The 14,328-nt window shown below is 47.7% G+C and overlaps 1 protein-coding gene across 6 annotated transcripts in view; it reads right to left on the bottom strand.

The window, feature by feature from the left end:
- The window catches only part of tmcc3 (transmembrane and coiled-coil domain family 3), a 150,956-nt gene that overhangs the window by 14,838 nt on the left and 121,790 nt on the right, over nt 1-14,328 (bottom strand). For all 6 annotated transcript variants that reach the window (XM_068058800.1, XM_068058798.1, XM_068058799.1 and 3 more), the window contains one exon: nt 9,567-10,474. In XM_068058800.1, coding sequence (XP_067914901.1) covers nt 9,567-10,474 — 908 coding nt within the window. The remainder of the gene's footprint in view (nt 1-9,566; nt 10,475-14,328) is intronic.

Here is a 14,328-nt window from a genome sequence, read left to right as displayed (position 1 = left end):
TAAATGTTGTGAAGGTTCCTGCCTCGACCACCTCTTCAGGCAGTGCGTTCCAGATTCCAACCACCCTCTGGGTGAAAAGATTTTTCCTCAAATCCCCTCTAAACCTCCTGCCCCTTACCTTAAATCTATGCCGCCTGGTTATTGACCCCTCCACTAAGGGAAAAAGTTTCTTCCTATCTAATCTATCAACGGCCCTCATAATTTTGTATACCTCAATCAGGTCCCCCCTTAGCCTTCTCTGCTCTAAGGAAAACAACCCTAGCCTTTTCAGTCTCTCTTCATAGCTGAATCGCTCCAGCCCAGGCAACATCCTGGTGAATCTCCTCTGTACCCTCTCCAGTGCACTCGCATCCTTTCTATAGTGTGGTGAACAGAACTGTACACAGTACTCCAGCTGTGGCCTAACTAGCGTTTTATACAGCTCCATCATAACTTCCCTGCTCTTATATTCTATGCCTCGGCTAATAAAGGCAAGTATCCCATATGCTTTCCTAACCACCTTATCTACCTGTGCTGCTGCCTTCAGTGACCTATGGACAAGTACACCAAGGTCCCTCTGACCTTCTGTACTTCCTAGGGTCCTACCATCCATTGTATATTCCCTTACCTTGTTAGTCCTCCCAAAATGCATTACCTCACACTTCTCAGGATTAAATTCCATTTGCCACAGCTCCGCCCATCTTACCAGCCCATCTATATTGTCCTGTAATCTAAGGCTTTCCTCCTCACTATCTACGACACCACCAATTTTCGTGTCATCCGCAAACTTACTGATCATACCTCCTATATTCACATCTAAATCATTAATGTACACTACAAACAGCAAGGGTCCCAGCACCAATCTCTGCAGTACACCAATGGTTACAGGCTTCCACTTGCAGAAACAACCCTCGATCATCACCCTCTGCCTCCTGCCACTAAGCCAATTTTGCATCCAATTTGCCAAATTGCCCGGGATCCCTTCTTAACCAATCCCCCATGTGGGACCTTATCAAAAGCCTTACTGAAGTCCATGTAGACTACATCAACTGCTTTACCCTCATCTACACATCTAGTCACCTCCTCAAAAAATTCAATCAAGTTAGTTAGACACGATCTCCCCCTGACAAAGCCATGCTGACTATCCCTGATTAATCCCTGCCTCTCCAAGTGGAGATTAATCCAGTCCCTCAGAATTTTTTCCACTGGTTTCCCAACTATTGACGTTAGACTCTCTCTCTTTGGCGTCCTTGTCTCGAGAGACAATGGGTAAGTGCCTGGAGGTGGTCAGTGGTTTGTGAAGCAGCGCCTGGAGTGGCTATAAAGGCCAATTCTAGAGTGACAGACTCTTCCACAGGTGCTGCAGAAAAATTTGTTTGTCGGGGCTGTTACACTGTTGGCTCTCCCCTTGCGCTTCTGTCTTTTTTCCTGCCAACTGCTAAGTCTCTTCGACTCGCCACACTTTAGCCCCACCTTTATGGCTGCCCGCCAGTTCTGGCGATCACTGGCAACTGACTCCCACGACTTGTGATCAATGTCACAGGACTTCATGTCGCGTTTGCAGACGTCTTTAAAGCGGAGACATGGACGGCCGGTGGGTCTGATACCAGTGGCGAGCTCGCTGTACAATGTGTCTTTGGGGATCCTGCCATCTTCCATGCGGCTCACATGGCCAAGCCATCTCAAGCGCTGCTGACTCAGTAGTGTGTATAAGCTGGGGATGTTGGCCGCCTCGAGGTCTTCTGTGTTGGAGATACAGTCCTGCCACCTGATGCCAAGTATTCTCCGGAGGCAGTGAAGATGGAATGAATTGAGATGTCGCTCTTGGCTGAAATACGTTGTCCAGGCCTCGCTGCCATAGAGCAAGGTACTGAGGACACAGGCTTGATACACTCGGACTTTTGTGTTCCGTGTCAGTGCGCCATTTTCCCACACTCTCTTGGCCAGTCTGGACATAGCAGTGGAAGCCTTTCCCAAGCGCTTGTTGATTTCTGCATCTAGAGACAGGTTACTGGTGATAGTTGAGCCTAGGTAGGTGAACTCTTGAACCACTTCCAGAGCGTGGTTGCCGATATTGATGGATGGAGCATTTCTGACGTCCTGTCCCATGATGTTCATTTTCTTGAGGCTGATAGTTAGGCCAAATTCATTGCAGGCAGCCGCAAAGCTGTCGATGAGACTCTGCAGACACTCTTCAGTGTGAGATGTTAAAGCAGCATCATCAGCAAAGAGGAGTTCCCTGATGAGGACTTTCCGTACTTTGGTCTTCGCTCTTAGACGGGCAAGGTTGAACAACCTGCCCCCTGATCTTTTTTGGAGGAAAATTCCTTCTTCTGAAGACTTGAATGCATGTGAGAGCAGCAGGGAGAAGAAAATCCCAAACAGTGTGGGTGCGAGAACCTGTTTCACGCCACTCAGGATAAGAAAGGGATCTGATGAGGAGCCACCATGTTGAATTGTGCCTTTCATATTGTCATGGAATGAGGTGATGATACTTAGTAGCTTTGGTGGATATCCGATCTTTTCTAGTAGTCGGAAGAGACCACGTCTGCTGACGAGGTCAAAGGCTTTGGTGAGATCAATGAAAGCAATGTAGAGGGGCATCTGTTGTTCGCGGCATTTGTCCTGTATCTGACGAAGGGAGAACAGCATGTCAATGGTCGATCTCTCTGCACGAAAGCCACACTGTGCCTCAGGGTAGACACGCTCGGCCAGCTTCTGGAGCCTGTTTAAAGTGACTCGAGCAAAGACTTTCCCCACTATGCTGAGCGGGGAGATTCCACGGTAGTTGTTGCAGTCACCGCGGTCACCTTTGTTTTTATAGAGGGTGATGATATTGGCATCGCGCATGTCCTGAGGTACTGCTCCCTCATCCCAGCACAGGCAAAGCAGTTCGTAGCGTGCTGAGAGTATAGCAGGCTTAGCACTCTTGATTATTTCAGGGGTAATGTTGTCCTTCCCAGGGGCTTTTCCGCTGGCTAGAGAATCAATGGCATCACTGAGTTCCGATTTTGTTGGCTGTACATCCAGCTCATTCATGAAATCCATTAGTATAAATGGGTGGTTGATGGTCGGCACAGACTCGGTGGGCCGAAGGGCCCGTTTCAGTGCTGTATCTCTAATCTAATCTAATCTAATCTATGACATGATGTTAGACTCACCGACCTATAATTACCCTGGCTTATCCTTGCTACCCTTCTTGAATAATGGTAGATTGTGCTCCTGTTGATAGTTTGAGGATGTCCAGTAGCCACGTATTTATAAGTTAGGGCAGAGCTAAGTCAGATGTGAGGCAGTTCTTTCCTTAGTGAACCTTTGGAACAAGTTACCAGCTGGTGCAGTGACTGCCAATTCTCTGCAAGTCTCTCGAAGGAGAGCTAGATCAAAAATAGACCATGTCCGGAGGGAAGCAATGTTCAAACCTCGGGATAAAGGGGGAATAAAGTGTACCCAACGTCGCCCTCATCCTGATGGCCACCTTTGTGTGCGGCTGTATCAAACAGTGCGTAGAGCCCCAGTACGCAAACACCAAGTTTCACTACGTGCTGAGGTTCTATCGGTCCCTGGTGTTGCGAAGGATGGGTCTGGCCACATTGCCGCGGAACACTCCGTTCAGTTGGACCGTGCCGTACCACCTATCCTTCATGGAAAAGTTTGTGCAGAAAAACACCTTTGACCACAATCCATCAGGCAGTGGTCTGCATGTAATGTCTGCAAGGCCCCTATGGGAAAAGGAGATGGTGGATCCTGTCGGATGGTTCCCTGAGCAGACTATCAAAGTCATTTGGCAGAATGCCTCATCGCCAGAACTGGCAAACAAGCACCAAGACATAGTTTGGCTGGTGTGAGAAGGGCCCTCCCTGTCAGATCCTTCCTGCATGCCTGGAGTCTCTGCACGCTGCCTTCGAGGTGGCTGTGGCAGGGAAGAGACGGTTGCCCACCTCCTTCTGGAATGCGTCATTGCAAAGCAGGTGTGGAAAGAGATGCAGTGATTTTTGTTGAGGTTCATCCCGAGCAGCTCTGTAACACAGCAGTCTGTTCTCTACGGACGGTTCCCAGGGACACACACCAAGATAAACACCAACTCGGTGAAGGATGCACTTTGATCTGCCTGAAACTTGCTGGTCTTCCAGTGCAAAGAGTTGTCGACGACCGAGTGGTGCAGACTGGCACATTCCAAGGTCCAGGACTACGTGCTGGGGCAGCTGCTGCAAAACTCAATGGGGAAAGACCACTGTGTAAGGTCCTCCGCCATAGTGAACCGAAGGACTGGAAACTGTGTAAAACCCCTCATGTTTTCTGTATCAAAGAAAACTGATCTCGATTGTACTTCCCAAAATGTGGAATTTGAACTGTTTTGTAATGTATTTTTGCAATTTTTTATAAATAAAGTATATTTTTGGGAAAAAAAAGGAGACCTAGAGCAGTTCCTGCCTGGGACAGAGATCACCTTTAGAAAAAGCTAGCTGAAATACCAGGTAATATAATCATGGCCAATTCAGTCTCCTGGACTAGTTTTCAACTGCTTCGGGGGTGACAGAGGAACTGCCCTTGGGTTTTTATTTCTCAGGGAATTAGGTGACTACTGGTGGGTAGGGGCTGTCTAAATCATGATGCAGCATCTGTTATGGTCTGTAAGGAAGGAGTTCCGTCAGAACACACACTGATCCACATCCTTTCTGTTACTCGTTGTTAATTGAGAGATATCAGAGAAGTTAAAATTTAGCGCTAGTTAAGCCCAGTTTGCTCCAATTCAATATTCAAGAAGGGAAAGGAGGAGTTATTTTAAAACGTGTTTTTTTCTTTAAAAGGTGGAATATTTCCAGCCATACCTTTCTGTTTCTTTAAAACCTAGGGAGCAAGTTTTAACGACAGAGGCTCAAAACTAGACAGCCGCATCCTAAGCTGGAATAAACTAGATCAGCCATTGCTCAGGTCATAGCACACTCACCTCTGACCCCACTCCACAGACTTGTGCACATATATTGAGGCTGATGCTCCAGTGAATTATTGAGGGAGTGCTGCACTGTCAGAGGTGCTGCCTTTCAGATACAACATTAACCAAAGCCCCGTGTGCCCTCTCAGCTGGATGTAGAAGGTCCCACAGCACTATTTCGAAGAAGAGCAGGGGAGTTCTCCCCAGTGGCCTGGCCAATATTTATCTCTCAACCAACATCACTAAAACAGATTGACCGGGATATTATCCTGGCAGCTGAGGGGTGGTGGCCTCGACATACAGGAAACGTGACACCGGGATCCCTGCGTCACCTCTTCTCCGGAAGGCCGGCTGAATCTAGTGCCAATCAGGCACTTAAGTGGACAGCAGCGAGCCTTCCACAGGATCAAGGACCCCATCACAGGAAGTCCCGCCCTTGGAGAGCTGTCAGCCAATCATGGCTGCGAGGCAGTGGCTGCTGCTGGAGGAGCACCGGCCAGAGGTCCAGGAGCGGCGCTGGACCCAGGCCATCGGTAGGACAGGATGGGACAAGCCTTGCAGGGTGGGGGTCAAGGGAGAGAGGGGCTGTAGGGGGTTTCACTATCAAGGGCAGAGGGGTGGCTTTCAGCGGGCCCCTGCCACCCCTGTTCCCAAAACCAGTCCCTCATTCAGGCACTAAGTGCCTTTAACAAAGGGACCCCCATACACCCTCCCCTCCCCGCCCCCCCCACTACCCATGCCCCTGGAACAGTGAAGCAGCCTGCACAGTTTTTCGTGCTGTGCTTCCCGTGCGGCAACAGGGCCACCCATCACACGGCTAATTGTAGCTGTGGTGGGAAGAGCCCCTTAATTGCCCAGTTAAGGGCCTTAATCGCCGGTGGGGCTGGAAGGCCATTCACAGGCCTTCCCACCCCGGACTAAATTTTGGTGGAGGTGGGATGGTGGTGGGAACCCTCCCCCCTCCCCCAACCCCACCCGATTTTATGCTTTCCTCCCGTCCAAACCCGCCGTGGGTGAGAGCATAAAATTCCCATTAGCTCGTCATGATCACATTTGTGTTTGTGGGAGCTTGCAGTGCGCGAATTAGCTGCTGCGTTTCCTACATTACAACACTGACTATACCCCAAAAGTACAGAATTTGCTGTAAGTTGTTGCATAACTGTGTATGCTGTCACTATATTTAGTTCAGCTTTTGTGATTGACAAAATTATTTACTAATCTGCAGTTTGGGTAAGAGCAGAATCAAACTGAAATCATCAGTGGGGTGATTAAACAGTCTGTGCTGCCCTTGCACATCACTGGGAAACAATCATACTTCTGACTTACCAGCTGGTGATAGTCTAACGTGCATTATCTCATCCAAAACAGGATCATTTCAACCAGTATGTTATCAGAGTTAAGCTCTGTTTGACCATGAATATAAAGCCAGTCACTGGCTGTCAGTCTCTGCAAATATGGGTTTTAAATCACAGCACAGGAGCCTCAGGTATTGTGGGCCCACTGATGGGAAATGAGCCCAATCATAGACACAAATACCTCGTCTGCCCAGTGGGAGCTTGTGGATTTTAGCTGGACACCCGTTTTACACCCCACCCAACTTTACATGACCACAGATTGCCCACAATCACACGGTAAATACTGGGAGTTCCCAGGCATTGCCCTCACTATCACACAGGTGTATACTGGGATTTCCTCTTGCCCACATTTTCACACAGGTGTATACCGGGATTTCCCATTGCCTACATTGATACACAGGTGTATACTGGGATTTCCCATTGTCCACATTGATACACAGGTGTACACTGGGATTTCCCATTGCCCACATTTTCACACAGGTGTATACTGGGATTTCCCATTGTCCACATTGATACACAGGTGTACACTGGGATTTCCCATTGTCCACATTGATACACAGGTGTACACTGGGATTTCCCATTGCCCACATTTTCACACAGGTGTATACTGGGATTTCCCATTGCCTACATTGATACACAGGTGAATACTGGGATTTCCCATTGTACACATTTTCACACAGGTGTATACTGGGATTTCCCATTGCCTACATTGATACACAGGTGTACACTGGGATTTCCCATTGTCCACATTGATACACAGGTGAATACTGGGATTTCCCATTGTACACATTTTCACACAGGTGTATGCTGGGGTTTCCCATTGTCCACACTGTCACACAGGTGTATACTGGGAGTTCCCATTGTCCACATTGATACACAGGTGTACACTGGGATTTCCCATTGTCCACATTGATACACAGGTGAATACTGGGATTTCCCATTGTACACATTTTCACACAGGTGTATGCTGGGGTTTCCCATTGTCCACACTGTCACACAGGTGTATACTGGGAGTTCCCATTGTCCACATTGATACACAGGTGTACACTGGGATTTCCCATTGCCCACATTTTCACACAGGTGTATACTGGGATTTCCCATTGCCCACATTTTCACACAGGTGTAAACCATGAGTTTCCATTGCCCACATAGATTCACAGGTGTATACTGGAATTTCCCATTGCCCACACTGTCACACAGGTCTACTGACATGAATAGATGCAGGGAAATGTAATCTACTCCTATGTTGGGATTTCCTTGGAGCTGAGCAAATTATAGCTCTGGGAAACCCAATGAAAGGAAGCCTCATGCTTCTTATAGAGGGGGTAAGCTGCCAACTGAAACCACTGTTTGAGGCAATTCCAATGTTATTGGTTGGGTGGACATAATAATCTTTTCTGTAAATGTTCTTAATATCTTCATTATGTTACAGTGTAATTAGTGCTCAGCTTAATGGAGAAACCAAAACAATCAGCCAAAAAATGTTTTAAAAAATACTCAAAGCAATTTTATTGGGTTCCCGTACTCATTTTGTCAATAGATTTTGCTTACTGTTTATGCTTAACCCATTCTTGTGTGTCTCCTTAGTAATTCCTCATCATTAGCTTTTCTAGGCACTTCCAAAATCTGTGATTCGTATATTTTCTATCTATTTCGTTCTATTTTATGAATAAAAGAAATTAAACCAATTAAGTGCAAGTATCACATAATTTGCATATAAAAAGTTGTGACAAATAGATCTGATGCATGAACTATTACAGATATGTGATACCCAAAACTTTTAAATATATTATATATATATATATATGTTTTGTTTGCAACTATTGCACTTCAAGGTGTCACTTATTATTTATGCAAGCTGATACAGATGGTCTGGTCATTATCACATTGCTATTTGCGGGAGCTTGCTGTACATAAACTGACTGCCATGTTTCCTACATTACAACAGTGACTACACTTCATTGGCTGTAAAGCACTTTGGAACATTCTGAAGTCATGATAGGCACTATATAAATGCACGTTTTTTTTTAAAAAAAACACGCTCTCACCTGATCGCCTCAAATATAAAAGCAAATCAGAATTGATAATTTTTTAAAGTATTAAAAAAGGAAAGGCAGTTATTTTCTCTTCTCTCATATCCAGACTCTGATGATCTCTCATTTCTCCAAGGGATTAACAAGAGGCTACTAATTTAAAGAAAACATGCTCAATGCAGCAATTAACCTCTGAATGACCTTTCACGGTTATGCCTGTTTAACCCATTGCCCCACAGTGAGCAGTTGAGCAATTGACTTAACGAAAAACAACAAGTAGCAACAACAATTTGCATGAAGTCTTCAAAGTAGAAGCATGTTCCAAGGCACTTCACAGAAAAGATACCAGATAAAAGCTGATACTGAACCAAAGAAGGAGGTATAGGAGGATAATTATAAGCTTGGTCAGAGAGATGGGTTTTAAGCTGATTTTTGAAGGAGATTATTAAAGGAGGAGAGAGAGGTACGGAGGTTTAAGGAGAGAATTCCAGAGCTTATGACCCAAAGAGCTGAATGCTTGGTCACCAATGGCGGAGCGACGGAGGTGGAGATGCACAAGGGGTCAAAATTAGAGGAAGGTAGAGAACTGAGAACTATAGCGCTGGAAAAGGTTACAAAGATAGGGAAGGGTGAGGCCATGGAAGGATTTAAACTTGATGGTGAGAATTTTACATGGGAGGCGTTTGGGGTCAGGAGCCAATGTGGGTCAGCGAGCACAGGGGTGATTGGTGCAAGTTAGGACACGAAGTTTTGGATGAGATCAAGTTTATGGAGGGTGGAAGATGTGGAACCAACCAGGAGCGTGTTGGGATAGTCAAGACTGAAGGTGATAAAAGCATGGATGAGGGTTTCAGCAGCAAATGATCTGAGGCGGGGCAGAGACGGGTGACGTTAAGGAAGTGGAAGTCTTTGTGATGGGACGGATATGGGGTCAGAAGCTCAGCTCGAGGCCAAATAATAGGCCAAGGCTGCAAACAGTCTGGTTTACCTTCAACAGTGGCCAAGGAGAGGGATGGAGTTGGTAGCTAGGGAAAGGAGTTTGTGGCGGGAACTGAAGATGACGGCTTTGGTCTGGAGGAAATTGGGGCCCAACCAATACTGGATATCAGGCGAGCAGTCTGATAGCATATCTCACTTTAGCATCACAATGGTGCCCCAGACTACAAGAGAGCAGGAATAGTAACATTCCAGGCAAAAGATACCATGTGAATCATTCAGGTTCTATCACACTATCCAGGATAAAACTCTTCAACAAATGATTACCTGTAGTGTTCCTCTTGTAATGTTTGAGTGATGATGCTATAGTCGTTATTAAATTGAACTTTTAAACTATCGATGTCCTCCGACAGCTGCGATTGTGTTTCCTTCACTTCTCGGAGCTCATCCAAGATGGTAGACATCTTGCTCTGCTGTCTGTCGAGTGAGTTGGACTTTGGGCTTGCTGTCCCTCCGGCCCCAAAGTCGGAGTTGCCATTGCTGTCTCCGGAGACGCTCCCACTGGAGCACTCGTCGTCACTCATGTACTTTGCCTTGGACATCTGCATGGCGCTGCCGCTCAAGGCCCTGGGCCCACCACCTTGTGGGAAGTCCTCCATAGAGCTCTTCATGTGTGTAATATTGTCGGCACTGCCAAACTTGTTGCGGATCAGGTTGGCGATCACCCCCGACTTGTTGAAGACGAAGGTCGGAGGTGTCAGTGTCACCCCCGGGATGCCCTTCCCGCTTTCCGTTTTCGGGCCTCCCACACCACCATTCCCAGACCTCACATTCTGTTGCGCATCCCTCAGCCTCTCCTTGGAATTCCTCACCCCATTTTGCTCCACGTCCTTCAGCTTCCGGTGGTAGTGGTCAAACTTCTTCTGCAGCTGGATGATGCTGTGGGCAGACTTCTGGTTCTTCTTCTCAAAGACCTGCTTGATGCGCCGTGTCTGCTGCTTGTCAGCGTTGTTTACAAGCTTGAGGTACTCGGCCAGGTTATCGTCCCGTGTCACTTGCTCGATCCGCAACTGCTCAGTGATCTTCAGAATCTTCTGCTTCAGTTGGTCCACTGTCAGTCTGTCCTGTTGAAAATCCAGCAAGCCATCTGTCACGGTAAGGTTCAAGTTCGTATCCGAACCTCCTCGCCTCATCTTTCCCGGCAAACTAAGGCTACTCATTTCTGCCCGATCAGCCTGAAAGATCAATGAATCAGATGGGTAAATAACACAACTTATATTCATCCTTAATTCCATGAAACCTTGTGGCTCAGTGGGTAGCACTCTCAACTCTGAGTCAGAAGGTCACAGGTTCAAGTTCTGAGACTTTGGCCCATCCTCCAGGCTGACACTGCAGTGCAGTACTGAGGGAGTGCTGCACTGTCTGAAGTGCTGTCTTTTGGATGAGATGTTAAACCAAGGCCCCATCGGTCTACTTGCGTGGATGTAAAAGATCCCAGGGCACTGTTTCAAAGAAAAGCAGGGGAGTTATCCCCGGTGTCCCGGCCAATATTTATCCCTGAATCAACATCACAAAAACAGATTATCTGATCATTATCACATTGCTGTTTGTGGGAGCTTGCTGTGCACAAATTAGCTGCCTCCTTTCCTACATTATAACGGTGACTACACTTCAAAAGTACTTCATTGGCTTTCAGACGTCCCGAGGTCATAAGAAGTGCTACATAGGTGCAAGTTTTTTCTTTCTTTTGTTTTCCTCCTTCACTTATTCCTCCTTCCCACCTCCAACACCCACCCCCCCCCCCACTTATTCCCTGAGAACAGCTCATGTCCTGTATTCCCATCTTCACAATTCCCATTACACCACTGCTGTTTGTAATTTCATTCAGGCTTCTCAACTCATTGAATCTCCTGCAGAGTCTCAACGGGCCCAAGTAAAATGGCCAAGATGCTAAATGGTGTGAACTTTCTCTCTCATCTCCCAATGGCATCAAGAATCCTCTTTAAGATTACAAGCTGTGCTCCTGCCATTCCGCTAATGCTCTTTCCGTCGTTTCAGGAACGCCTGCTCTGTAGAATATTTGATCACTGCTATCTGGTCTTGAAACCATCAATCCTTTCATCTACCAATCTCGCTCTTCAATGCAGTGACACAGACTGTGGAACAACCCTATGACCGGTGCTCAATCTTTACCCACCTCATCCTAGACAGCAAGTGCCATTCAACCACTACAGACATCACAGCTGCACACAGTCCTGTCCATATCACATGCCCACACATCTACAGTTTACAGTAGCAGTCACAAGATAGCAATAAAGGAAGCCTGGACAATTTTACTGCTCCCTAACCTGAGCTAGTTGTTGCACACTCAGGGCTGAATTTAGTGAGCCCAGCGTGGGTCCCAGGGGCGGACCCAGAAGTGAGCGCCGTACCCACTTGTCACATGTGCGGCCAGTCCATCGCAATCACGCAGCGGGCAGCCACATTACACAATGGAGGTGTGGGACTTGGCCAATCACGTGACGGCAGGGGGATTCAAGGCGCCGAATACAACATCAGATGACTCCGGAGCAGGTGCTGGTGCCATGTTTAAAGCCCTGCCAGCCCTGCTTTCATTCCTACCTTTGAGTCATTTGCAGTCTTCCTGGTCTCTGCTGAAGTCATTGTTGTAGTGACTCCTGGACCTTCCACCACCCCCTCCACCCCCCCTCCCCCACCGGTGAAGGACGCCGCAGGATGGCCAGAGGCAAGACAATGGGTGGCTCCACAATTCAGTGATGCCTCCCTGGAGATTCTGCCGGAGGTCCTGTTCCCCAGCGATGGCAACTAGAGCTCCTCCCGCCTGAGCAAGCCTGGATGGAGGTCACAGAGGAGGTCAGCAGCCATGGGGTCACCCCCGAACATGGGTTCACTGCTGCAAGAGGGTCAACGACCTACTTCATTCTGCCAAGGTGACTACTCCATAACACTCTCCTTTTTAGGGATTGCATGTGGCTACACGGGTGTCAGCAGGACATGGGGAGGGAGAACCACAAAGGCGCTGGCAAAGGGGGTTAAACATCACCTCATCTTGACAGATGCATGGCTGTCTCTCAGCCACAGGTCACCCCCTTTCACAGCTCAACCCCATTAACTTCCCCGAGAGCTGACGGAAGGATAAGCTATATAGGAAACCCCAGAAGGGGACCAGGGGCTGTCACTAGAAGAACTGTCATGTTTTTTTTATTCATTCATGGGATGTGGGTGTCGCTGGCTAGGCCAGCATTTATTACCCATCCCTAATTGCCCTTGAGAAGGTGGCAGTGAGCTGCCAACTGAGTGGCTTGCTAGGCCATTTTAGAGGGCACGTAAGAGTCAACCACATTGCTGTGGGTCTGGAGTCACATGTAAGCCAGACCAGGTAAGGACAGCAGATTTCCTTCCCTAAAGGGCGTTAGTGAACCAGATGGGTTTTTACGACTATCGACAATGGTTTCATGGCCATCATTAGACTAGCTTTTAATTCCAGATTTATTAATTGAATTCAAATTCCACCTTCTGCTGTGGTGGGATTTGAACCCATGTCCCCAGAGCAATACCCTGGGTCTCTGGGTTACTGGTCCAGTGACAATACCACTACGCACCGCCTCCCCAATGTTGATCTCTCTGTGAGGTTTGACTATCTCTCTCTTTCCACTTGCAGGACAAGAGGGCCCACAACAACAGGGAGACAACGCGGACTGGCAGACGCATCCCTGACATCCAGCCTCTCTCAACAGGTGAGGAGGAGGCACTGGAGCTAGCGGGGATCCAGGGCGGCCGTTCAATAGCTGATGGTGAGACTGGAGTCTCCAAGCAAGAGAGTGAGGATTGTCTTCAAACGACATCCAACACACTCCTGGAGACTTACATCACATATGGTTGGCATAAGGAGATCGGCACAGTCTAACACTCATACATTTATGTTCTCTCATGCAGGTCGGCGTCTGCAGGGGACTCAACCAGAAGTGGGACCGCCGTCAACCTCCGACGAGGATTAGCAGTCACAGGATGCACCATCACATGACTCTCCTGCACCTTCCACCAGTGCAGGTACTTTCACCTCGGTGGATTTACGTTCAGCTTTAGAATCAGGGTCACTGGTGAGAGCACCACACATACCCGAGCAGCTGGCTGAGGCTGAGACAGTCGGAGGACTGTGGGAGGCCAGGCCCTTACTGAGCCCCAGGCTGATGGCGAGCCTCTGGTGTTTGCTGAGTTTCCCACATTACAGCAGTGATTACACTTCAAAAGTACTTCATTGGCTGTAAAGCACTTTGGGATGTCCTGAGGTCATTTAAGGCACTATATAAATGCAAGTCTTTCTTTTCTTTCTTGCCTTTCACCTCCTGCCACCCTTCCCCTCCCACTCAACATCCTGTTGCCCTCCTGCTGTCCTCCCGCTCCGCTGCCCTCCTTTAGCCATCACCCTCCTTTCTCCTGCCACCCTCCCACTCTCCCTCCTCTTCCCCTCCTGTCAACATCCTCTCCCCTTTCCTGTCACCCAACCCAACCCGCGGACTCCAATTCAGGTTGACAGTGCCGGATGATACACAGGTAGAATTGCCAGGGCCTCACCATGCTGAGTTCGGAGCCAAGGCTGGGGGAGGGGCCAGGGAAGGCTCAGCCCCCTGCCCTCATCAAACACGCTCCGTAAATTTCCCCTGGAACATTCTGTTCCAATCAACTCACTCAGTACAGATCAGGAATTCCCTCGTAAATATCTCTCTCTCTCTCTCTCTCTCCTAAAACCCACTTTGACCAAGTTTCTGCTTACTCCCCCAAAATCTCCTTCTTAGTCTTAGCTTCCCTCTTGTTTTGAAAATATGAATAATTAATTCTAAAGCAAACTGTATGAATAATCGGGTCTATAATCTCTGACTCCACTAACTATGATATTATATGGACAAACAGGTCACATGGCACTTACTATTAGAACATTTCCATAAATAAATTTCCATGAATAAACCTGAATCTGCATTATTCACTTACACCTTATCTTGCAGTTTACACTGACACACAAAAGCAAATGGTGGTGATAAAATAACACAGGGTTTCAATTATGTAGAAT

Source organism: Heterodontus francisci, chromosome 27, assembly GCF_036365525.1.
Source record: "Heterodontus francisci isolate sHetFra1 chromosome 27, sHetFra1.hap1, whole genome shotgun sequence".
Classification (NCBI taxonomy): domain Eukaryota; kingdom Metazoa; phylum Chordata; class Chondrichthyes; order Heterodontiformes; family Heterodontidae; genus Heterodontus; species Heterodontus francisci.
The sequence above is the reverse complement of the archived record's forward strand: the minus strand, read 5'-3'. Positions and strand labels throughout refer to the sequence as shown.